This window comes from Schistocerca cancellata, chromosome 2 (assembly GCF_023864275.1).
Source record: "Schistocerca cancellata isolate TAMUIC-IGC-003103 chromosome 2, iqSchCanc2.1, whole genome shotgun sequence".
In the NCBI taxonomy this organism is placed as follows: Eukaryota; Metazoa; Arthropoda; class Insecta; order Orthoptera; family Acrididae; genus Schistocerca; species Schistocerca cancellata.
This window is the reverse complement of record NC_064627.1, coordinates 722576726-722602605: the sequence shown is the minus strand read 5'-3', so window position 1 is coordinate 722602605 and position 25880 is coordinate 722576726. Positions and strand designations below refer to the sequence as shown.

At 39.7% G+C, this 25880-nt stretch overlaps 1 protein-coding gene across 1 annotated transcript in view; it reads left to right on the top strand.

The window, feature by feature from the left end:
• Positions 1 to 25880, top strand: part of LOC126162516 (uncharacterized) — a 427861-nt gene that overhangs the window by 268305 nt on the left and 133676 nt on the right. Inside the window, exon 21 of the mRNA XM_049919080.1 lies at positions 19826 to 19936. Within this exon, the coding sequence (XP_049775037.1) occupies positions 19826 to 19936 (111 nt within the window). The remainder of the gene's footprint in view (positions 1 to 19825; positions 19937 to 25880) is intronic.

The window sequence follows — 25880 nt, the reverse complement described above, 5'->3', positions numbered from 1 at the left end:
CCTGCTGTGCACCCGCCAGTCTGCTTAACTGGATGTGGTGATGGCTGCAAATGGCAGGGGTAAACCATTGCTGAACTACTATGTTGTGCTGCATTTGTTGCTTGTTAGTACTTCATGATTGTTGAATAACATGCGTTTCTTGAATCGTTCTAAAGATTTCTGTTCTTCTTTTGAGCCACAAAAATTACTTTTGGCATGGAACCTTTCACAATTGAAGCAGAATACCATCCATTTTGTAACTGGCTCACATAAAAATGCAGCTCTTCCCACAGAGTCTCAGTCAAATGGTACAGTTGCATGTACAGCAGAAATTCCATCAGGTAACTGTTGGGAAAGTCACACATTGTGGTTATGAAACTATGCAGCTGAATCACTGCATCTGAATTACTAGTGTGAAAGCAGCCTCATGACGATCATCTGCATAGTGGCAAGACAACAAGCAAACCAAAACTCTTCCCCCCCACCCCACCCCACCCCACCCCACTGCCCACACACACACACACACACACACACACACACACACACAAAGCATATGCATTACCTTAAATTTCCTGCACTGAGCAGTTGATGCTTGTACATGGTTGATGATTGTTACAGTTGTATGGATTAATATTTTGGTTAATATGGCGTGAATCTACACCTGTTTACTATGCATTTAAAAAACAAATATTGCCTTGCAGGTGCACTTTCATTTGTTTACAACTGAACACTTTTTAACGTCATCAGAACTGAAGCAAAGAAAACAAAAATTAAGACCGTACCACAGGCTCTTAAAATAAAATATACTGAAACATACAACATTGTCATGACACATAGAGATTGCACCAGATTCTTAATTAATTCCTGAATTATTCACAACTTAAAAACTTTCATCGAAATTTGATACAAAGTAGAAAACATTCCTATGGGTGTACTCTTATATGTACCAGACGAGAAACAGATGAAAGGAGAATGTAAACAATTTTGCGTCTCCAGCATAGAGCACCTCTCTTCTGGACTGGTGACTTGTTTCATTCAGTCAGATTATTTGTGCAGGCAACGTGGGCAAGTGGTGCCCGACAGCTCTCTCACTTTGCTGTGATTGTAGGTTTTCAGATGACAGCTTCATTCATCATAAATTTTAAAATTAGCATCCCTGCAGTATTCAGTGTGATAAGTGAATAATTTATCAGGTTTTTGCTCTTCATTGCACAATTTCCCAATTATTCCAGAATCTCAAATTGTTGCCCTTTATCTATTGCATTCTGCCTACATGAAACCCTTCTTTCTGCTTATGGAAAGCTAAGGCTCTCTTATTATTTGGAGAAATATGTTCTATGAATAATAAGAAGAAAACATATCCAGCAGGACTTCTGTATTATTTGTTGCAATCAGGGCAAAAAGTTTTGTGTATTACAGAATTTGTGTTCTTCTGTTTATGGGAAGGTCATGTTGTAATAACATTCCCCTATTGATAATTAATTTTATTATGTTTTTGAGTCTCTGGCTTTGAGTGGTAACTATTGGCATGAACTACCAAATTCAGAACATTTCTTTTTTAATCTCTGACACTAGCAAAGAAAGTCACATCATCCTACATTGTTCCTTGGTTGAATATTTATTTTTTTAAATTAATATACTGTGACCACAAAGCATGGAGTAAAGCAGGGGTGTATTATTCTGCCTTCTGATTAATAGGGCCTTGGAAAGTGCAGGTGTCAGTTTAAGGGGGAGTATGATATACTAATCAGTTCAGGTACTGGCATATGCAGATGACATTGATATAATTGCAAAAATGCCAAGAGCAATGAAAGAAGATTTTACAAGCTTTGAAAGATCTGCTAGAAAGCTGCACAAAAGATAAATGAATGGAAAACTAAGTATATGCCAGTAACTAAGAAAGATTATCCAAATGAGCCCCCTTTCACAGAAACTGGTTCATATAAGTTTCATGTCATGTGTAGTTTCACTTACCTTGGATTGGAAGTGAAGTGTAAGAATAATTTCAGCTCTGAAATGCAAAAACGAATATTGTCCACCAGCAAGTGCTACCATGGCCTCCGAAAACATTTGAAACCTAAGCTCCTATTCAGGAGAACTAAAGTTATGATGTCTGAAGTTTCAGTGAGTCTGGTGCTTACATACAGTGCTGAAACATGGACATGATGAAAAAGAAACATTTGAAAAAAAGATCTTGAGACAAATTGTTGAGCCAGTGGAAGAAATTGATGTGGGGAGGAGGAGATTCAACAGTGAATTATGTAATGTATTTGTTGAATTCTCAGTATTGCCCAGGTATGTACTTAATCCAATCTTCTCTTAGTCCATCTCCTCCTTCATCTTCCCTCTGTCCATTTCCCTGTCCAATTCCTCCATCTTCCTTGATCTGTCCATCTCCTCTTCTTCTTTTTCTCTGTCTGTTTCCTCCTTCCCTTCTCTGTGTCCATCTCCTCCTCCCCCTCTCTCTGTCCATTTCCCCCTCCCCTCTCTCTGTCCATTTCCCCCTTCCCACTCTCTGTCCATTCCCCTCCCCACTCACTGTCAATCTCCTCCTCCCCTCTCTCTGTCCATTCCCCTCCCCACTCACTGTCAATCTCCTCCTCCCCTCTCTCTGTCCATTCCCCTCCCCACTCACTGTCAATCTCCTCCTCCACTCTCTCTGCCCATCTCCTCCTCCCCTCTCTCTGTCCATTCCCCCTCCCCACTCTCTGTCCATTCCCCCTCCCCACTCTCTGCCCATCTCCACCTTCCCTCTCTCTGCCCATCTCCTCCTCCCCTCTCTCTGCCCATCTCCTCCCCTCTCTCTGCCCATCTCCTCCTCCCCTCTCTCTGCCAATCTTCTCCTCCCCTCTCTCTGCCAATCTCCTCCTCCCCTCTCTCTGCCCATCTCCTCCTCCCCTCTCTCTGCCCATCACCCCCCCCCCCCCCCCCCCGTATCTCTCCATGTTATGACGCTCACCCAATAGGAGCCTGGTGGTTCTCCCTGCCTCCCCCTCAATAGTATTTCTTATCCAGTTCTTAACTAATGTGTGTACCAAATTTGATTAAAATTGTTCCAGGTGTTTAGGATGAGCCTTTTTCCCATGGCGTTGCCCATGTATGCAAATGTCAAGTATTCTCTCTAAGACAAAAAGAAAGACAAACCATAAAGGAATTATCCAAATGGCCCAGAAATCAGTAGATGTGAGGTATGTGTGCAGACAAACAAATGATAACAGTTTCTGAAGAGTTAGGTGATTTATGAATCAGAAAGAGCTTTATAAACTAAACAAGTCAGTAATGCATTGATCCTTCTCTGGCCCTTATCAAGTAGTTATTCGACTAGGCATTGTTTGATAGAGTTGGTGGATGTTCTGAGGGATATTGTGCCAAATTCTGATTGATGTATTGGATTGTCAAAATCCCAAGCTGATTGGAGAGCCCTGCCCATAATACTCCAAATGTTCGCAGTTGGGGAGATATTTGATGACTCTTCTGGCTGAGATAGGTTTTGGAAAGCATGAAGACACACTCTTTCTGTCTCTGTGTGTGTGTGTGTGTGTGTGTGTGTGTGTGTGTGTGTGTGTCCATTATCTTGCTGAAATGTAAGCCTGAGATGGCTTTCCATGAGATACAGAATATCATTAGGGACATACTGTTTTCTTGTAATAATGGTGCTTTGGATGACAACCAAAAGTGTCCTGCTATGAAAAGAAATAGCATCCTAGACCATCACTCCTGGTTGTCAGGCCTTATGGTGGGCAACAGTCATGTTGGTATCCCACCACTATCTGGGGCATCTCCTGACATGTCTTCACCGGTCATTGGGGTCAATTCAATGAGGGATTCATCACTGAAGACAATTCTATACCAGTCAATTAGATTAGAAGCCAAAGATTTGTCTGAAACTATTTGTACAGCGGTGGGATACCAACCTGACAGTCACTTTCCACACAGATTGACATCTAGGGTTGATGGTGTGGGGTGCCATTTCTTTTCGTAGTGGTACCCATTTGGTTGTGATCCATGGCACCCATACAGCGCAATGGTATGTCGACAGTGTGCTACATCCCATTTTTTTGCCCTCCATGGTATGCCATCCTAGGCTTACATTTCAGCAAGATAATGCCCACCTGAATATGATGAAAGTTTTTACTACTTCTCTTCATGCTTGCCCATTGTACCTTGGCCTGCAAGATCACTGTGTATCTCTGCAATTGAGAACATTTGGAGCATTGCAGGCAGGACCCACCAACTGGCTTAGGATTTTGACAATCTACTCTGAAAACTGGACACAATTTGGCACAGTATCCCTCCTGATGACACCCGACAATTCTTTCACTCAGTGCCAAGCCAAATAACTGCTTGCATGTGGGCCAGAGGTGGGTCAAAGCATTATGGACTTCCTTAGTTTGTGAAGTTCTTTCTCCTGAGTAAATTACCCAGTTCTTCTAAAACGGCAATCTTAAGTTTGTCTATATATGTACATCACATCTGCCGATTTCTGTCCCATTCAGATAATTCCTTCATGGTGTGTTGTCTTCCCTTTTTTGTCTTAGAGTGTATTTCATATGTATTTGTACATGTATTTCAACTGTATCTCTAGCGATTTCGCTTTGGAGTTTCATTTTCATGCAGCTTTATGTTTCTGATTTCATATATCTTGAACTATGTGCTGCACAATGATATGATTTTGCTGGTACATCAAGTGGTATATGTGGTTACTGTCTGCGAAATGTGTTGTGAATAGAGTTAGTAGTAAAGGTGTAATAAATTAAAACATCATGTTTGGTGTGACATCTTATCTCCTAGATCTGTATGTTGTAAAATGATGTATTTTTGTTGGCACATTCATCAGCATATGTGGATACTGTCTGTGAATGGTGTTGTGAATAGAATTAGCAGCAACGAAATAATAAATTTAAATGCTTTGCATAATGCAGCAGTTTTTAGTGCATGTCAGTGTTTATAATGCCATATCTCCTGAACTGTTTGCCATATAGTAATATAATTTTGCTGATCCATTCAGTGGTATATGTGAATAGTGTTTGTAAAATATGTCGCAAATACAGTCAGCATTAGTAAAGAGGTAACAAATCAAAACGTCATGCTTCATGTGGCTGTGTTACTGCACAAACAGAGAAAATATACTGAACAATAAACCTTTTTCCTTTCATCATTTTGTGGATGTCGTCAGTGAGAAAAAATTTTCATAAAGGTTTGTAATTGCGTGTGAAGTTTTTCCAAGTGAATAAGTGCTCTCATTTCTCAAATAGTGGATCACTAAAGTACGTCTATTTGTATGTATTGAGGTGCACTGCTTTTTCACTTCCATCCCTGCCCCTTTGATTGGTAGGTGGTTCTTACCTTGACAGTGATGGTTTCCAGATGGTGAATTATATGTGTACCAAGTTTGGTTGAAATCAGTCTAGTGGTTTAGGGGGAGCCATGGAACATACATACATGCACCTGTATAATATGTGTGGATATACTGAGTAAGATATTGTCTGCTTCTTTAAAAATAAGAAGCTGGAAGGGCAGCACATGTACTGACAGCAAATGACAGAAGGGTTCAACAGATATTTAGTGCAGTGTCTGTAGGAAACAGGAGACTTGGAAGTGTAAAGCTAAGATAGGAGAAAAGTGTCAGTGAAGACCTTAGGAAAACTGGAATTCAGAATCAGAGGAGTTGTGGACAGAACAGCGAAGAATGGAATAATCTTCTAGAGAAGGTAAAGGTCACAAAGGGCCGTCCTACCGATGATGATGATGATGATGATGATGATGGTGATGTAGTACTATTCATTCGTCATAAATTGGTTAGGTTGGTCCAAATTTTAACACTATTTAATACCTTGTACAGAAATCTGTTGAGGCAACATAAATAAAAGTTTTTAATTTCTGTAAATATTTTTATAAAACATTTAGATTAGAAAAAACTATTCACATTATTTATGTACTCTGTAACTTGGCCATGGAACTAATATTCAGCAATTAGTAGAAATCTAACACATTATTGTAGCCAAGGGAAATGAAAATCCAGAACGAACCACAGCAGTACAATTGAGAAATTGGGAAAAAGGTATCACGAAATGAAAGAAATTCAATATGTTAGAATGGAATAATTTAATTGTGATGGGGCACTGGAATTCTGTAATAGGAAAAGGAACAGGATGGAAACTAGTGGGAGAGTATGGACTGGGAGAAAAGGATTGAAAGGGGTAGCTACCTGATAGAGCTTTTTACAGAGCATAGTTTACTCGTTTGGTTTAAGAAGAATGTAAGAAGGTTGTTTTTGTAAAAAGAAATCTATTCTCACTATCAATAGGGGCTTGCCCCAGTTTACTCACAAGAAGTGATATATGCAATGTGCTCCTCAGCAACAGTGCAAGCTATTTTGAGACCATACTCCAAAGTAAAGTCCAGGATATTAAACCCAAAATCCAAAGCAAAGTCCAGTCCAGTCCATATCTAAGTTCCACATATAACAAGTAAAGTCCACAATATAAACACCTCAGGAAAACTGATAACACACTCACCATGCACTCCACATATTTCATTATAATTGACTCTGACTGGCCCTGGGCCGGCTTATAAGCTGGATTCTGATCTGTTCTCATCAAAGGGTGCTCATGGTGACAAGTGCCCTGTAGGTAGTGGTGCAATCAGGTCCAACAGTAATGTTGCCTATCTATTTTGTTCCCATCGTCAGATAGCACCACTACATCTGCATGGGCACAGCATATCCAAGAAGGTGCCTGGGCTGCAGCCCTTTGATCAGAGTGACCTTGTAGGTTGCTAGAAAACTAAACAGGGCGTTAGATGCAGAGTTAGAATAATTTCCTTACAGAGCTGAGTTCTGAAACTGTGGATAAAGTGCTCTGTATGACTGTTGAAAGCTGGATGAAAACAATTGGTGCAAAGATGTTGAATCCTGTTAATGTCGCAGAACTGCTTGAAATCATAGGAGGTAAATGTTGTCCCATTATGAGAAATCCTTGTGATTTGGGGGGTGGGGGTACGTTCAAGAGTAAAGATATTATCCAAGGCCGCGTAGTAGTAGCAATACTGAGATGTGGAAAACAAGATGGAACTGAGAAAAGGAATCAATTATGCCCAACCACATGGAGCCCCAAACTGAGCCAGCAAAATCTAGATGAATATGTTCCTACAACTCTGCAGCATCAGGCCAGGGAGAGAACCACTGGGAAGGTGTATTTTGATGACCATGAAAGGCAGAACAATGGCAGAACACGTCCATGATGCTAGAGGCAGTATTTGGCCAGAATACATGTTGCCACACCAAACTTTTCACACAGAACATGCCACAATGAACAGGTACCGGGAGCCACAGCACTTGCAGACTAAGAGAGGGAGGAATCTGATACTTGCAGTGGAACCCTTGGTTTAGTTGTATTTGATGTCGCCATGGCCAGTGGGAACAAAATTGGGGACAAAATTCAGCTGCAAGAGGAATATCCAGCTATCCTTGTTTTAAAAAGTGAGCAAGATAGTGAAACACACCAATTAATGTTCTTAGAAATGTGCTTTGAGGACCATGGAGAATCAGGACATCGTGTTTATGTTTGTGTATAATGTTGCTATTCGACAGTGGATAGAATAATAAATATTAGATAATTATTGTGCCCACTGCCGCAGGCAGGACTGAAAGGGGTGAGCGACAGGTGACGATCGATGACAAGATGAAATTTCTGTTCATAAAGGAATAATTTAAATTTCTGAACTGCATAAATAATAGCAAGGGCCTCCTGTTCTATTTGAGAAGAAGCATAGGATCCTCCCACCTTGGAAAGCTTGTTGACAGCAAGATGACAGTTTGAAACTTAAAATGTGGACCTTAAAGACTTAGCTGGTTCATTGGGTAAGAGAGTTCTGCTAGGTCTGCAATGAATTTATCATAAAAGTGGAATTTATCCAGAAACTCTTTTAAGTCACATATATTCATGGGAAATCTGCATTTTTGTCAATCACCATAAGGTAATTCCTTATTGGTCCCTGTCCATTTTCCAAGAATTAAAACACTAAGTATGTGAAGGAAGGTTGCATGAGACAACATATGTGCAGACTGCATTTAACTCCTTTGACTGCCATTCTTCAAAACAAAAACTCAAGGTTTTGAAAGTGGTCCTCTGGAGTTGGCATCTGTGGCCAAAATATTGTCAAGACATGTGGCACAGTTGAGAATATCTTGTAGTAGTTGATCCTTAACTCTTTCAGACCTGAATTTTTCCTGTATGAACGAAAATTTTTATTTATGCTGTGATGCTCTTAGGTGATTTATTTTAATGATTTCAGATGCAAGATCTGTACAAAGATACCATTCCCGTTTTCAAAATCATACATTTTACCCTAGGTTTCTTTTTATGGACCAAAATAACTAATTTTGAAATAATCACTGTTGTAATAAATAAATTGATCATTCAATAATTATCAAACAATAAACAATAATAATATTCAGTTATAAAGTGGACTGTAACTAACCAATCATGTCTGGGTATTCTGGCGGTAACTAGTTGCTGCGCAATGCTACACTGCCTTGCTGATATTTTTTATAGTGATGTCCAACAGTTGGCAGCGCTTGTGAATGATCAGATTGAACATTCACAAGTGTGTAAATGAGATTTCCATTAAGGAAAAATATTTCTATAGCAGCTAACAATATTATGAGAAGGAAAGTTACTCACCATATTGGAGATGCTGAGTCGCAGATAGGCACAAGTCTTTTTGTTGTGCCTGTCTGCGACTAAGCATCTCCACTATATGATGGGTAGCAGCTTTCCTTCTCATAATATTGTTTCATTCCATCCTAGATTTTCCATTGCAGCTAAGGCACAATAAAAGTTAATGTATGCAATTGTAGTCAGTGGGTCCAATTGGGTTAAAATTGTTGAAATATGGCAAGGACTGATAGAATTATGAAAGGAGCTTTTAAGAAAGCATAGTGCCCTTTGAATAGCATGGCATGCACTGTTTCATGAAGTGTAATCCAAAAGCATGGAAAGAGCCTACCCCAAAAACATTGTCCACTTTTGGGTCAGCTGCCACCAGAATATTCACTGAACGAGTGACATCATTGCAATTAAGTAAAACTGGACACTTTCCTAGCAAAGTTACATAATGACATCCATAGGCCCAAATAGTCTTCTCACTGTCTGCAAAGCTGGTGATCCTAAACTTAAATAAGTAGATTGGTTTAGCAAGGACACAGAAGCAACAGTGCCCTGTAGTTGAGTAACCTCACAGGGTATGTACCAGTGAATATATCTAAGTACATTTTATGGGCTGTGTGACGTGTGGCAGACTTGCTAAAACATACCTCTTGCAAGTGTCCCTTTTTGCCACATCCATGTTATGCTGCATGCCAATAGTGGTATGTGCTGCATGCATGGTAAAGGAAACAATATTTATAGCTGGGCTGCTGATATAGCCATCACCGCTGGCATAGTTTTTTACAAAGAAGTTCAAACTACGGAGCCGGTGAAGGCCCCACTAGAGGTTATGTGGCACCCCACACAACCACTGCCACAGAGCTGACTACCACATCATTTTTTATTGTAAGCAAACTTTCAGCTGCACAGGCAGTTTTTGGGACCTGAACTATAAGCATTATTTCTATCAGAGAAGGATCTGATTTTCTCAGTATGTGGTTTCTCCCTTCCAAGTCAGGTGTAAACTGGACTGTAATGTCTCTGACTACAGAGCCCATGTGTTCTGCCTACACAAACATTTGAAATTGCAATTCCTATTTAATTCATGTAGGTCCGTATTTCAGTCAAGTGATCTAGTTTGGTATATACTGACAAGAACGTTGGCATTTGGCTTTACAAGCAGGAAATTTGACAAGTCGAAAAATATAACTGCTACATTCCCTAACAATTTCACTGTGTGTAACATAGCTGTCTTTAGCCCCTGAAACCCAGCACAGTGTCACAGTTTGTGTTAGGAGATATTGTAAGTGACCCAATGATTGAAAACCCACACTTTCGCCTAATTAAAAAAATGTTCAAGGCCTGATTTATGTGTGTCACCGTCCCATCATTATTGCCATATTTGTAAAAGGCAATTTACGTATACAAACAAGAGGAGCTTGCCCCTGTTTATTTGTAACAAGAGATATATGCAGGATGCTCCTTGGAAACGGTGTAAGCTACCTTAAGTCCAAAGCAAAATCCCATCTATAGCAAATCGAGTCCACAATATAAACACCTGAGCTAATACGATATCACATTTGCCACACACTCCACAGGTCACATCACAACTGACTCAGCCTGGCACTGGGCTGGCTTATATTCTGGATTCTGGTGTAGTCTTGTCAGAGGGCACTCCTGATAAGAAGTGAATTGTGAATAGTGGTGTCATAATGTTCAACAACAATGTCGCACCAGCTGTTAGGTTTCTGTAGTGACATTGGGTTGTGCTACTACGATTGTGTATGTGGAAGAGATGTGGAGACACCAGAACATTTCAAATAGTTTTTATAATGGTAAGATAGAGATCCTGAAAGCATAGTTCAAAATGCAAAACATTGCCAGGAACAGGATGTGCCATAAGTGCTTTCTCCAAGTTTGTCTTTCACTTTCAGCTGTGATGGGGTAAAATGTTAATTTAAAAGATCTACTGCTTCAAATGGTTGCATACTGGGTAAGCAGGCAACGCCATTTTGAGTTAGTTAGGGGACTGCTGATGGTGGCCAGGCAAAGCAGTCAGTGAGTCAGAGTCTTTGTCATGGTGTGTGTGGTGGGCCATGGACACATGGTTATCCTTCAGAGTTACTGAGAGTAGTTTTGTTTTTTGAGTTACTGAGAGTAGTTTTGTTTTTTGATGTTTTATTTCGGGTTGATGTCCTTTGAAGAATTCTGTATTTAGAGATTGTTGATTACTTCAGTTAACTTCAGGTGGTCAGTGTTTGGAAGTTAAGTGATGATGTGTTTTTCTACTGGTATTAGCTATTGTTAAAGGAATATAAGTGGGGACTAGGAATTTATCACTCTTGGTATTTATTAAATATTTATGTGATTTTAAGTGCTGCACCAATTAGCCTGGGACCTATTAAGTCTGGTGTGCTGCTGATATGTTGTTTTCATTTGACCACATACAAGTTCATCAGTGTTAGTAATATTCATGAGGAGGGGTTTCATTCTTGTATAAATATATCTATTGAAGGGGCTTGCCTTGGGTTACAAATATTTCCTTAATTTTCATGGTGTCAGATAGTATTAGGGTGACGTTGCACATATTTGCGGCGCAGCGCATCCAGAATTCAGTGCGCTTTGTTCACCAAATTCTTCTAATACTTTGCTAGGCATTTTATTGTTTTATTACTGTGTTTGAATAATTGATTGTGCTTCATTGGGTTTCCAGTTTAGGTTTATCTGGTGGTCACTGACTTTTGAAATTGTTAAGTAGGGGAATCACTGTCGGCATTGATGGTTGCACCTCTGGCATGAAATCCAGCAGGATTTGTCCACAGCTATACCAGAAGGCTGTTAACATCATTTTCCCAACAGATGGTGCTGAATGGAATGTTTTGTCAGCTGAAGATAAAGTCTGTTTTGCTTGTTTTTCTCTTTTTAACTGCCAGTGGTTGTCATGTGCAGTTCATATTTAGGGAAATTAAGACAATTTTTAATTGTATTGGAGCTAATGCCCAATACATATTATGTCGGTTAAAACAGGTCACTTGCTATATTTAGTTGTTGGTCTCCATATGAAGTTATACGTTAATGTATTTGAAGTGACCAGTGTCACATATTAAGCCTTATAGAGCAGTAATTATGGTGTGGATTAATTGCCCTAGTTGGTTGTTGGTTCTGCTCCCTCACTGGGATCTTGTAAATAGAGGGTGTTTAAGTATTGTGAAAGGGATAAACTCCAGCCCTCCGCTCAAGTATTGCTCATGGGACCGAGCAGGAGTTTCAAATGTTAAGCTGCAGAGTGTGGTTACTAGGTTATCAGGGTTGTGCCCTGATGTTATAATTGAAATCAGTAGGGTTATTTGTTGAGCTGATTTGGATTTTGTGGTTTGTTGAATTAGTCAAATTTACAAGGTGGAACTGAGATTGATTCAAGATCCTAGTTATCTTGATAAGAACGAGCTGATGTATGACAGAGGGCTAGACACCAGGGAACTGTTATGGAGATGCTGGAGCAGGTGGAGGAGATCAAATCAAAGCCACTGGTAGTGTAGCCCCAGGAGGAACAGGAGAGTGAGTCTGCACTTCCTATCATTTATAAGGCATTGGAAGAACTTGATATTTGTATGAATCTTTTGGTTAATAATGTTCTATGTACAGATCAAGTTTGTAAGCTGGGTGCTAAGCTGGAACATTACAGGAACTGAGATAAGAATTTGTTGTTATTTACCAGCACTACATCTAATAGATCACTCTTGGTGGAATTGTAAGAGAGGTGTTTTACATTGTCCTTGTAGTTGGCTAGTTTTAAATCAGAGCCTAGAGAAGAGGTGGCTTCACTAGATAAAATAGTAGGGAGTACTGGGATTGGTCACCTCAGTAAATTGTCGAATCCACTTCACGCTTTTTTACAGGAAGCAGATGAGTTTTCAGTAAGTTCCATTCCACAGACAGGAACCTTAAACATTAGACAGGAAGATTTTCTAGTCTTTGCTCCCATTTTTTATCAGCCAGAGTAAAGTATATACAGGTAATGACAAATATACATCCTATTCTATGTACCTTACGTTATTTTTCCTTATAGTCCCCACACCAGTTCAGACATTTGACCCATCACAGCACTTAGTTTGAGATGTTTTTGGAGTAGAATTCTTTCAGCTGACTACGGAACCACCGTTGGACTGCTGTCTTGTCTTCATCATTACTTGTGAATCACTGACCTGCCAGAAACTTCTTCAGTGGTCCAAAAATGCGGAAATCACTTGGGGCGAGGTCTGGACTGTATGGTGCATCAGCTTTTTGGCAGTTCTGATTGCCACGCCTGGTCTCGCATTGTCATGGAGCAGAACCACGTTGTCCACATCAAGAATCCCTGGGTTCCTTTACCTGATAGGAGCCGTCAGACCAAAAAGTGTGGAACAATAACTGTTGGCATTGATGGTTGCACCTCTGGCATGAAATCCAGCAGGATTTGTCCACAGCTATACCAGAAGGCTGTTAAAATCATTTTCCCAACAGATGGTGCTGAATGGAATGTTTTGTCACAGGTGAACCTGGATGTTTCCAGCATGAAATGAAGTATCCATGTTTCATCACTAGCGACAATGCGGTTCAGGAAACCTCCACCATCCTTGGAGTACCATTCCACATGATTCAGCGAAGGCATCATTTGCTTGACTTTCATCAGTTACTTAGGCAGCCACTGACATGGAACCTTCCAGTACCCTAAGGACGCATGAACGATGTCCCATTTGACATGCCAAGCACCTGGGAAATAGCTGTGATGTGCACACACTGGATCTGCTCTTTGACCTTTACATATACGTGGTATTGTTGTTGTCAGTCGGTTACGAACGCGGCCTCCCCAACCGCTCATTGTCTTACAAGACTTCATGGACTATGTCAGACTCACAACACCACCACCTCACAGTTCTCAAAGCGAGACAGTTTTCCCCATGAGTGGGCTGCATTTCCCTGTAGATCTCGATTGGTGTGCGTCCCTTCCTCCATAGAAAATGTATCACACTTCATTGCTCTAACACCATTGACATGTGAAGCACAAGTGCCACCTTTAACAACTGACAGCAGTGTCATGTGGCGGAGCTACTGGCCAATAATGCCAGCACGAACCAAGAAAGGTCTAAAACTGGGAATGGATATGTTGACTTCACATTTACACCCGTAATTTGGCTAAAAAATGTAGGGCCAAAGACTTTTCCTTTGTAGATAGAGTTAAACTGAATGTGAGAGTCTTGTGCATATAATTTAATCAAATAGAAGTTGTACATATTCCTGAGAGAATGCGGCCTCAGGACTGACAGAGAGTGGTGTTTTACGAAAAGCCTTATGATTTTGTTACCCTGACTGATACAGCTAGTAACCTACAGGAGATTGCTTATGTCAATCAGTGAAGGAAAGAGAAAGAAATAAGGGGAGCTAAACCATGTGAGAATATCATATATGCAGCCCAAGTTAACTTAAGGTATTTTGCTTGTGGTGGTCCTGGCCACCTAGCCTGGCACTGCCCTGTATGTTGAGGCAGATGAGTGGAACGATAAAGTCGCAACTCATCCTGCTTGGTGACTGTGGTAGAAGTGTGGGTTTGATCAGTTACAACCATGAAGTGGAGGCAGTCTAAACAGCTTCCATACATATACGTTAATAATGAGCCAGGTTATGGGTTGTTGGATTCTGGCAGTGTAATTATTAAGCAAAGAGGGGAAGGGGTGAGGACATGAGTTCTGAAAAGTGGAAGGAATAAGTAAAAGGACAGCATAAAGTAAATAAATTTGAAGCCAATATTACCTAAATACAATTAGAAATGTCTGAGGGTGAGATGGGGAGTAGAGTACTGCGAAGATATCTGACAGAACACTGAAAGGCCGAAGTCTAAACAAAGCACCTGGAGTAGGCAGCATTTCTCCAGAATAACTATGTATGCTCAGAATGTATGAGACAGGAAAAATACATCAGACTTCAAGAAGAATTCAATGATCACAACTCCAAAGAAGGTAGGTGCTGGTTGATGTAAGTATTATGGAATTATCCGTTTAAACAATGGAAATGCCATGTAGGAATATCAACAATGTAGGAAAACATAGATTGCTAGTACTTATAAAGAAGACATGTTAAGTTGCAGACAGACACAATTAATAGACACTTTTTATAGTGGTGTCTTTTCCTGTACTTCTTGGCAATTTAACATGTCCTTATTATTGTAAATACCAATCTGTCTTTTCCTACATTGTTGAATCATCAGTTTAGCAAGTCACAGTTGGCAATACTAACACAAAATATTTGCCAAAGGGTGGACTGACAGGTAGAAGTTGATGTAGGGGAAGATTATTTTTGGCTCCAGAGAATTGTAAGAACACACAAAGCAATGCTGACCATATGACTTACCTTAGAAGATAGGTTGAAGAAAGACCAGCATACATTTATAGTATCATTTTTTTTCTCCTGAAAAAGCTTTTGACATCATCCTGTGGAATACTCTCTTTGAAATTCTGCAGTTATCAGGGATAATGTACAGAATGTAAAAAGTTACCTAGAAGTATGCCTTATACAGTAACCAGAGTGTCATTATAAGACTCTAAAGAACATGGAAGGGACACAGTAGTGGAGAGCAGAGTGAGATGGTGTGGTATCCTAGCTTCCATGTTATTCAGTCTGTGGTGGTGGTGGTGGTGGTTGTTGGGATGTTTAAGGGGGACTAAACAGCTAAGGTCATCTGTCCCCCATTCAGTCTGTACATGAAGAAGTAGTGAAAGAAACTAAGGAGAAATTTGGAAAAAATATGAATGTTCACAGAGAAGAAATAAAAACTTTTAAGGTTTACTGACAATGTTTATTTCTGCTAGAAAGAGCAAAGGACTTGGAAGATCAGTTGAATAAAACTGATAGTGAATTGAAAGTAAGCTATAAGCTGAAAATCAGCAAAAGTAAAATAATCGTAATGGAGTATAGCTGAATTAAATCATATGATGATGATAGGAAATGAGATACTGTCAAGTGGAGTTACCGTATTTACTTGAATCTAAGCCGCACTTTTTTTCCGGTTTTTGTAATCCAAAAAACCGCCTGCGGCTTAGAATCGAGTGCAAAGCAAGCGGAAGTTCTTAAAAATGTCGGTGGGTGCCGCCACAACTTAGTTCTGCCGTCGAATATATGTAGCGCTACACAGGCATGCTTTGTGGGCACAAACATAAATACTGGCGCCAAAACCTGTGCGCCAGAGTTTCGACCACTGCATTTTCATACATTATCCAACGAAGTAAATACAAATTCCGTATTGTTCATCTTCGAATGTAGCAGCATTTCAATGTACTACGAAAACCCGACTGGCAAGAATGTTTAGGACGTTTGTCAATATGGCCAACTCTACGTTCTGATTTTTTTCCTATCTGTGAGAAGAGATGGTTGCTAGTAGGAACTTTTATAAATTGTGAATCACATGCAGTATTCTCGTCACCATAAGAATAATACGAATATAAACATTTTGCCATGTATTGTTTCGTGTTTGCTGCTATCTCATTTAAATCCTGTCTGCGTAATAAACCACAAAACTAGAGTGAGACAACAGCAAACGCAGAAGAATATACATATCATGTCATGTTTATATTCGTATTATTCTTATGCTAAACAGTGATACAGTCAGAAATGAAACGAGGCAGTTGACTAGATTTTTAAATCTAAGATGACCCTAATTTCTGTGCAGAATGTAATGTACTAAAGAGGCGCCTGCAAAGATTTTCAAACGGAGAAAAATTTTCGCTGAACTCTCGTTCAGAACATCTTCTATCATACGCAGTCTATTATTTGGTTATTGTTGATCATTATCAAAGAATAAATTGTCTCATATTCCAGTGGACCAACTTTGTTTTGATTTGGAGATGCGGCCTAAAACTTTTCTCTCCCCTTGAATTTCGAGTCAAATTTCAGGTGCGGCTTAGATTCGGGAAATTTTTTTACTTGATTTAGAGTCTCATTTTTCAGGTGCGGCTTAAATTCAAGTGCGGCTTAGACTCGAGTAAATACGGTAAGCTGCCTGCTGTGGTGCAGTCGACCGAAAAGGTCAATTTACTGATCAGAAGTTCTTAAAGCAAGGAAATGGCTAAATGTATGTAACCTATAATACTAGTCACTTTTAGAATTGATTTTTTAACCTCCTTAATAAACCAAAACTTTTATTCGTGGACTCGCATAAAACAACTCGTGTAACATAGTACCCTATGATTATAATATCAATGAGTCTCTGTTGTAATTGGCCAACCCATACAAATACCTGAATGTAACACTCTGTGGAGATAAAAATGGAATGATCACACAGGTTCAGACGTGGGCAAAGCAGTGGTAGACTTTGGTTTATTGGTAGAATACTGGGGAAGTGCAAACAGTCTACAAGGGAGATTGCTTAAAAATCACTTGTGTGACTGGTTCTACAATATTGCTCAAATATGTGGGACCCATACCAAATAGAATTAACATTTGATATTGAATGTATACAGAGAAGGGCAGTGTGAATGGTCAGTTTCATCTGTTGGAGAGTGTCATAGACTTACTGAAGGAACCGAACTGGAAGACTTAAACTATCCTAGGAAAGTCTCTTAACAAAGTCTCTGACCTGGTTTTAAATGGTTACTCATGGGATATACTACAACTCCTATGTATCACTCACATAGGGCTCGAGAGGGTAAGATTAGAATAATTACTGCACACACAGAGGCATTCAAACAGTCATTCTTCCCACACTCCATACTTGAATGGAACAGGAAGAAACCCTAATAACTGCTACAATGTGACGTACCCTCTGCCATGCACATCACAATGGTTTGCAGAGTATAGATGCAGAGGTAGATATTTGTCTTGTAGGCCACAGTTCTGTTTGTTTCATTATACAATTAGGGCCATAAGAATTGTTAGTGTGAAAATGCTGGGTGTTGTGTGATGTCCTTAGGTTAGTTAGGTTTAAGTAGTTCTAAGTTCTAGGGGACTGATGACCATAGATGTTAAGTCCCATAGCGCTCAGAGCCATTTGAATCATTTTTTTGTGAAAATGCTGTATGGTTGTGTATGTAAATTGGGTGACTTGAAAAAATATAGCCAAGAAGTTTCACGACTATAATTAGAAGGAGAAACAGCATTGGTCGTATTTTTTTGTTTTATTATCTGCAAAATCGATTTTCGGTCACTTAGTGACCATCCTCAGTGCTGTAATATACAATTAAAATTGGTAGGCACTGGTACCAACAAGCTTAGAGCGATCAAATAAGCAAGTTAAAATACGACCAATGCTGTTTCTCCTTCCAATTATATCCATTATCTGGTCGTGGTGCACAGAACACTCCATGGAGTCGCCAATCAATAGTTTCACGACTGTCTGTCACATAAATTTTAAATTGAAAACTAAACATTAGCAATGGTAGCCAAGTGTATAAAATTCCAAAAGGCCCACTGATAAACAGGATTTATAATTATGGTAAAACACAAGGTTACCAGCCAATTTTTAGTGATAAAGAAGAAGAAGGGGCTCTCCTGACCAGTCCATTTGATTGTGAAAATTGGAGGTTTTCTGCCTTCTGCCCTAGATGTTCAATACATATAGCAAAGGCAATCCTTGACAGAAAAATGGTGTTAGTTCAATACTGCTCCAAGGAAAGAGTGAACATCAAGGAGGTAAACTTCATAAAATGCTAAGAACAGCTAGATGTTATTTTGTTTGTGCAGCCTTTAATTGATGATAATGACCGGTTGAGGTTTCAGATGTTGCAGAAAATTTTTCAAACCGAACAATTGGAAGAAGGGACTTGTTTCTTTTGAAGTTGCCATTCAGGGCTCAGTGTACAGTGGACACAAATTTGCACACGTTTCTGTGGGATTTCAAAAACTAAATTTATGATCACATTTTTTGTCCTTACACTTTTTTTTGTATGTGACTCTGATGTTAGTATCAAAATTTAATTACAATGCCAGATTTAATTTACAAGCATTGATAAAATTCTAGAACAGTTAGTCACCCTAGAGTCATTAACAATCCACAGTTATCATATAACAGATAATCAGTCAAATGCACCCCCAGGTGGGGTGAGTTTGAATGACACAGTTCTTTTTTAATTTTCCTATCTATTAGAGCAAATGGTAACAAAAACCAAAACTTTTATTACTAGCACTCAGTACCCATGCTCTGAAAGAAAAACCAATATATTAATTTTATTAGTGTCAAAAATATCGAAGTTTGAAGTCCAGAATTACACAAGTTCACCCCATATGATGGTACTAAAAGCTGTTGACAATTTTTGCTATTTAAGTACTAAAATAACTGACAAAGGTATAAGTAAAGAGTTTATATAATGCAAACTGACAGTAGCAATAAAAGCTTTTCCAAAAACAGAAAAACCTAATTTTTTTGAGTGTTGGGAAGTCTTTGAATGTGTTTATATTGAGTGTACTTTTATATGAAGGTGAAACAACTAAACACTAGCACTCTCTAAATATGGAGAAACTAATAATTAAAAATGTATGATAAACGTTAAGCAAGAAGAGGATAGAAGGTTTTGAAATGTGGTGTTGCTTAAAGATGCTAAAGATTAGATGGGTAGATTGAATACAGCTAATAAAAAGGTACCAAATAAGATTGAAGATTAGGGACTTTATGGCGCAACTTGATTAAAAGAACAGGATGGTTGAGATCACACATCCTGAAGCTTGAAGGAATCGTTAATTCAGTAAGGAGGGGAAGGGTGGGGGGTAATAATACAGAGGGAGACCAAAGTTTGACTACAGTAAATAGGTTCAAGTGGATTTAGTTGCAGCAGTTATGTTAAGATAAAGAGACTCACGCAGGATATACCTGTGTTGAGAGCTGCATTAAGCTAGTCTCTGGGTTGGATCTCCAATTCTTCTGGCTATGATGGTGCAGATTAGCAGAGATGTTTTTGATATATTACCTTTCCAAGTGTGAACATGTGTCTGAAGATTGCAAATGACTAGAGAAAACCAGTGTTGTAAAAGTTACTGTAGTTGATGTGTTAGAATGTGAAATTGATACATAATTAATTTTGAGTAAGAAGGGAATGTAATGAGCTTTTATAACATGCTTCTGCTTAATATTTATTTTTTTCAAATACTTCTACTTCTCTTATTTCTTGGTTGTTAGCCTACATACTTTTTTTTCAATGTATTGTAGTTTGGTATTAATTTCACATAACTTCCAGTCAAGTTCACCTCAACGAACATCGTCTGATGTATTGAGTGATAAAGAAGGGCAACATCATCTGCTCCCCCAGGAAGTGGACACATCATTAGTTACTGGAACAATAGTTCAGGTGAGTATTCAATCTCATTTTGTGGTTAATTTTGTAAATCTGGAGTATTATATTTTACTTGTTACCAATTTATCTTCTTCCTCTGATGAAAACGTTTTCTCTCTCTCTCTCTCTCTCTCTCTCTCTCTCTCTCTCTCTTTCTCTTTGTGTGTGTGTGGGGGGGGGGGGGGGGGGGCGGCAATGTAGTTGCACGCATGCTAAGAGAAAATGTGTTCATTGTTTCAATTGTTGCACTACACCCACTTTCAAGCCATATCAAAAATCTCATAGTTAATGAGAGTAGGGTTCAAACAAACTACAGGTGACATTCTATATCAAAGAAGGAAATCGTATACATGTCAGACATGTAAATGTGTTTTCTTATTAATTATATAGGCAACAATCAACGGAAATTCAGTTTTGACAACTGGAAAATCTGTACATGCAAAGAATTATCTGAGCAAAGAACACTGAGAGTATCATAAAACCACCAAGATTATTGCTACTATTTCTTCTTTCTGCAATAGGTTATCAGAAATGTGATACACATCTTAAATGATAATTTAATTTACCAAGACATTTGGATATAACTACAGCAAAACATGGAATTCGACACTGATCACATTAAAATAGCTTCAACTACATATGAAAAAGGCACTATGAAAGGGGAAGTGGTTTTTTTTCTTTTTTTTTCAGTTAGGAGTCTAATTAATGTGGCCCATTTTGATAGCCTTCAAACTGAGCCATTATTGTTGAGATGATAAAGATTCAAGCTCATCTGCTATGTGCCATATATTTTGCTACAAATATAAACTCCTATACTAGCATCTTCCATTAACAATCGTCACCATCCCAAGATTAGCTTCATCAAAATCTTATAAATTTTTATTGGCATCATCTGATGAAATCACTGAGATCCACTGGAATAATGTCATTATAATACAAAAATATTTGATTCTAAACTCTTGCCACACTGTGGGAAACATGGTATTTTTTAAAAAAAAACGTTATGATTAACACTTGCATTCAGTTTTCCATCAATCAGAACTACTGGACCAAGCGTAAACAAAGAACAACCTCACATCACATTTGCCCAGTGTTACTGTCTACACAAAAGTCTCTTATAAAAACTGTTAGCCAGGTTTGATCGACAACCAACCATTTGACTGCCACAATATGTTATGTCTCATCATTTTTCATGGTCACCATGAAGAACTGTGTCCTCACCCACAATTACTTCTCCTTTGAAGGCACCATCTATAAACAAATCTGAGGCATGGCAGTGGGCACCCGTAACACCACCCTGTGGCAGTCTAGAGGAATCCTTCCTTCCTGAATACCCAGAATCCCAAACCCCACACATGGTTCAGATTCACTGATGTCACCTTTGTGATCTGTATTGTGTCTGAGAACCCCCTGTCCACATTCCTCCAGCACCCCAACACCTTCTCCCCCATTCACTTCATGTGGTCCTCCTCATCTCAACAAGCCACCTTCCTCAATGTTGATCTCCACCTCATAGATAGCTACATCAGAACCTCCATCCATATCAGACCTATGAAGCAACAGCAATACCTCCAGCTGCCACCCATTCCACATCAAGAAGTCCCTTCGATACAGCCTATCCACCCATGGCTGTCGCATCTATAGTGATGAGCAGTCCCTCTCGAAATATACCAGAGGTCTCACTGAGGCCTTCAGAGACCTTAATTACTCTCCCAATCTTGTACAGAAACAGTACTCTCATGTCTTATCTCTCCAGGCACCCATCACCTTTCAGAGTCACATCATCCGCCCACAGAGGAGTATACCCCTCATGACTCAGTACCACCCAGGACTGGAGCTACTGAATCACATTCTCCACCATGGTTTTGACTTCCACTCATCATGCCCTGAAATGGGAAATCCACTGCACCTACACAATATCCTTGTCCATCCCTACAAAACTCCTGCTCCCAACTCCTTGCCTCATAGCTCATATACCTGCAATAGACCTATATGCAAGACCTGTTCTGTGCATCCTCCCACCACCTACTCCAGTCCAGTCACAAGCATCACCTATGTCATCAAAGGCAGGGCTACCTGTGAAACCAGTCATGTGTTCTACAAGCTAAGTTGCAACTACTGTGCTGCATTCTACATGGGCATGACAACCAACAAGTTGTCTGTTCACATGAATGGCCATCAACAAACTGTGGCCAAGAAACAGCTGGAACATCCAGTTGCTGAGCACACTGCCCATCGCAACATTCTTCATGTTATTGACTGCTTCACAGCCTGTGCCATATGGATCCTTCCTATCAACACCAGCTTTTCTGAATTGCTCATGTGGGAACCTGTTCTCACTCCACAGCCCTCTACTCCACAAGTACACCAACAGTCTCTTTATCACCCCCCCCCCCCCCCCAAACCCAGTTTAAACTTCTGACTGCACCAGCTTCCCTACCCTCTTTCCACCTCATCCCTGTATGCTCCCACAAACAGGACTTTACCGTTCCCCATCCATTCTCTGCTTTCCTTCGAAGATTAATCTCACTGGCAAGTCAGCAGGAAGCAACTTCTGAGAATGGGTGATTTTGTATGGACAGCAATGCAGGATATTCCATAGGATTATATGCACAATGCCTGCAGGCAGGTCCAGTGTTTGGGCAATTCCCTGTACACTACATGTTTGCACCCACTGCTCAACCCCTGCTGCAGTTCTGTGGCCACATCTTCTACAGACATTGGATCAGCTGCTTTCCTCCCTCTGCCACAGTGCACTTCAAAAGAATGTGTCCTTTTGAATTTTGTAATCATTTTCTTCAGACCCTAAGCAGACATCAGATCAGTACCTTTAACCATACCCTTGAGTGCCCGGAACTCCTGCAGGGCTACTGGTGCAGAGTTGTCATTCTTGTAAAAGAGCTTTACCAGCAGCGCACAGTCCTTCTTGGAAACTGTCATGCTAGGTGTCTCGGACACAAACTAGGGAACAGCCATGTGCTGCACATCTGTTGGTGTGCATATTCTGCTGCTTACTGCACCATCTCATCTCATAAGTCGTTGTGCTCATTGCTGAGCGTTGTGACCCCATGAACCAAGCGTCTCCATCCCGGATGGTTGCCAGCTTCTCTTAGTGCCTGCTGAAGAGGTAGACCAGAGATCTTCTTGATTTGATCTATCCATCTGCTTGCTGCTCTTCCTCTTGGTCTTGTGCCCTCTCCAGTGAGTCTCACTAACCCCTAGAATATCCAGGCTATGTATGTCCATTTCTCTTTCTACTATGGCATTTCTTTCTACTGCGCCATCTATTGGTCAGATTTTCATGAAAAAATTTTGTTTTTGTGCCATGACTTTTCCCCTGGATCAGTAATATGCTGTTCAAATTTGATGTCATTCGGAGCAGTTGGTCTCTTTCTACAGCATTTTGAAGCTTGAATTTTATTTATGGACACCCTGTGTATGCCAAGAAAGTGGGTCAGCAATGAGAAAGACCCGCCTTTGTTTAATAACAAAATTTGGAAAATTTTGTTTTTTGTCTTAAGAGGGATTTTATTATATTGTATTGAGATTCCATTTTGTACATGACACACACCTACCACACTGCAAATGAACAATACAGAGTTGCACATAAGTCCCGTTTGCCCTTAGTATGTAGACTGCCTACAAAGATAAATACCAAAGTAAGAGAGAGAAGATGAGTAAAAGATAATAGCTATAACAATGAAAAATATGTAAATAAAGACAAAAAATAAAGAGGCTAGAGCATTTTTCCCCCAATTTAAACTTGCACTGCTATCAGTTTGTTTCTTGCCTCACTTTAATATCCTGGTAACTACTGCTTTACAAGAGAGTAGTAGATCTGATAGTTGGGAGCCACCCACTGTTTTGCTTACTCCAGACTCCTATAAATCAAATAAAAGTAATGTTATTGTATTATACAATTATTTCTACATCAACTAATAAGCTAATAGATGCATTAACACTGTAATACTTTAGATTTGAAATCCCTAGCGATAACTGTGCATGTCAATGAGTACAGATGAGATTATGACAGTTACTCATAAAATTATGAAATAAAAGCTGTCAGCAATCTGTCAGAAAATTGATTAAATATATATATTAGCTATTGGTTTTCAACATAGACTATCTATATACATTGACAGAAATAACGGCAACACCAAAAAATAATTAACGTAGGGTAATGAAATTTTAGGAATGCATTTGTCTAAGAAACATATTTAAGTGATTATCATTGCAAGATCACAGGTTAATGTAAGCATGAGATAAGCCATTTTTGGATGATGCTGGAGTTTTTGTCTGATGATGGCCCATATGTGCTCAAGAGGAGACATATCTGGTGATTGATCAGGCCCAGGCAATATGTCAACGCACTGTAGAGCATGTCGGATTACAATAGTGGTATGTAGGCACGTGTTATCCTGTTGGAAAACACCTTTGGAATGCTGTTCATGAATGGCAGCACAACAGGCTGCATCACCAGACTGACATACAATTTTGTAGTCATGCTGTGTGAGATATCCATGAGAGTGCTCCTGCTGTCATACGAAAATGCAGCCCAGACGATAACTCCAGGTGCAGGTCCAGTGTGTAGTGTTGCAAGCCCTTAACTGGCATCCTAACCAACACACTGCCACAAATGACACCGAAGCAGAATCATCTTCCATCAGAAAACACAACAGATCCCCACTCTGCCCCCAATGAGCTCTTTCTCGACTCCACTGAAGTCGCAAATGGTGGTGGTTTGGGGTCAGCGGAATGCATGCGGTAGGACATCTGGCTCAGGGCTGTTCTTGAAGTAACTCATTTGTAACAGCTATTAGTATCACTGTGGTACTAACTGTTGCTCAAATTGCTGCTGGAGGTGCTGTATGGTGCACCAGAGCAATACACCGATCATGATGGTCTTCCCTCTCGGTAGTGTCACGTGACCATCTGGAGCCCAGTCTTCTTGCAACTTTACATTCTTATGACCACTGCTGCCAGCAATCGTATGCAGTGGCTACATTCCTTCAAAGTCTTTCTGCTATATTGCAGAAGGAACAGCCAGCTTCTTGTAGTTCTATTACAGAAGGGAGATTTGGGAGGGGGGGGGGGGGGGGTCACCTGATACTACTGCTACAATGAAAAGTTTATCTGCTAAATATCTACCAGCAGCTTGCATTGTATGGAAATGACAGTGAAATTTGTATGGCAGTTAGGCACATTTATGAACATGATATAAACGAACTTCTGAACATTCATTTTCCTAAAAAAATAAAACAATGCACTTGCTCATATTTAGTACTCAGAGTGGTCTGTGTACTTACTGAAAGCTGGACTTTCTTTAATTGAATATTATTTTTCTATATAGTCAGGAACAGAGCTTAAAATCCCAATATGACATAGAGAGGGTGTTGTGACAGCCCTAGCAAAGTATGGATTAAAGTTCTCAAAATATTTGTGTTGTTGGGCCCCAAGGGAGTATTGATCAGTGTCTTGTTGGGAATAGGCCAAAATGATGTGCCTTTCTTTCTATGGACTATATGGTCAGAGTACTTTCTTTGACAATGTTATCAGTATTTTTGAGTATCTATAATTCCCATGTGGCATCCATGGATAAAGAGTCTGTAGAGGACAGACTTTTTATGTGGAAAGTGTGAAAACTGCCAATTGTTAGTGCTTACAGGGTTTAATATGGACAGAGTTTTAGGGAAGTAGCTTATTGAGCAAAGGAAGATTTGGGTGAAGTATTCCAAACCAGAAAAAGAGGAGAAGAAGGGGAACAAAAGCTGACATATAAATAAATAGTACTCCAACAAAGTGCATGTCCACTTGCCTGCTGTCTTACATGTTTAACTTGGAAACAAACAGAAAACTGATTGTGAGAAAATGATATTTGTGTTAAATTACGTAAGCCTTTTTTCAATACAATTAACTGTTACTTCAGCACCTGCATACACATTGTATCCACATTCACAAA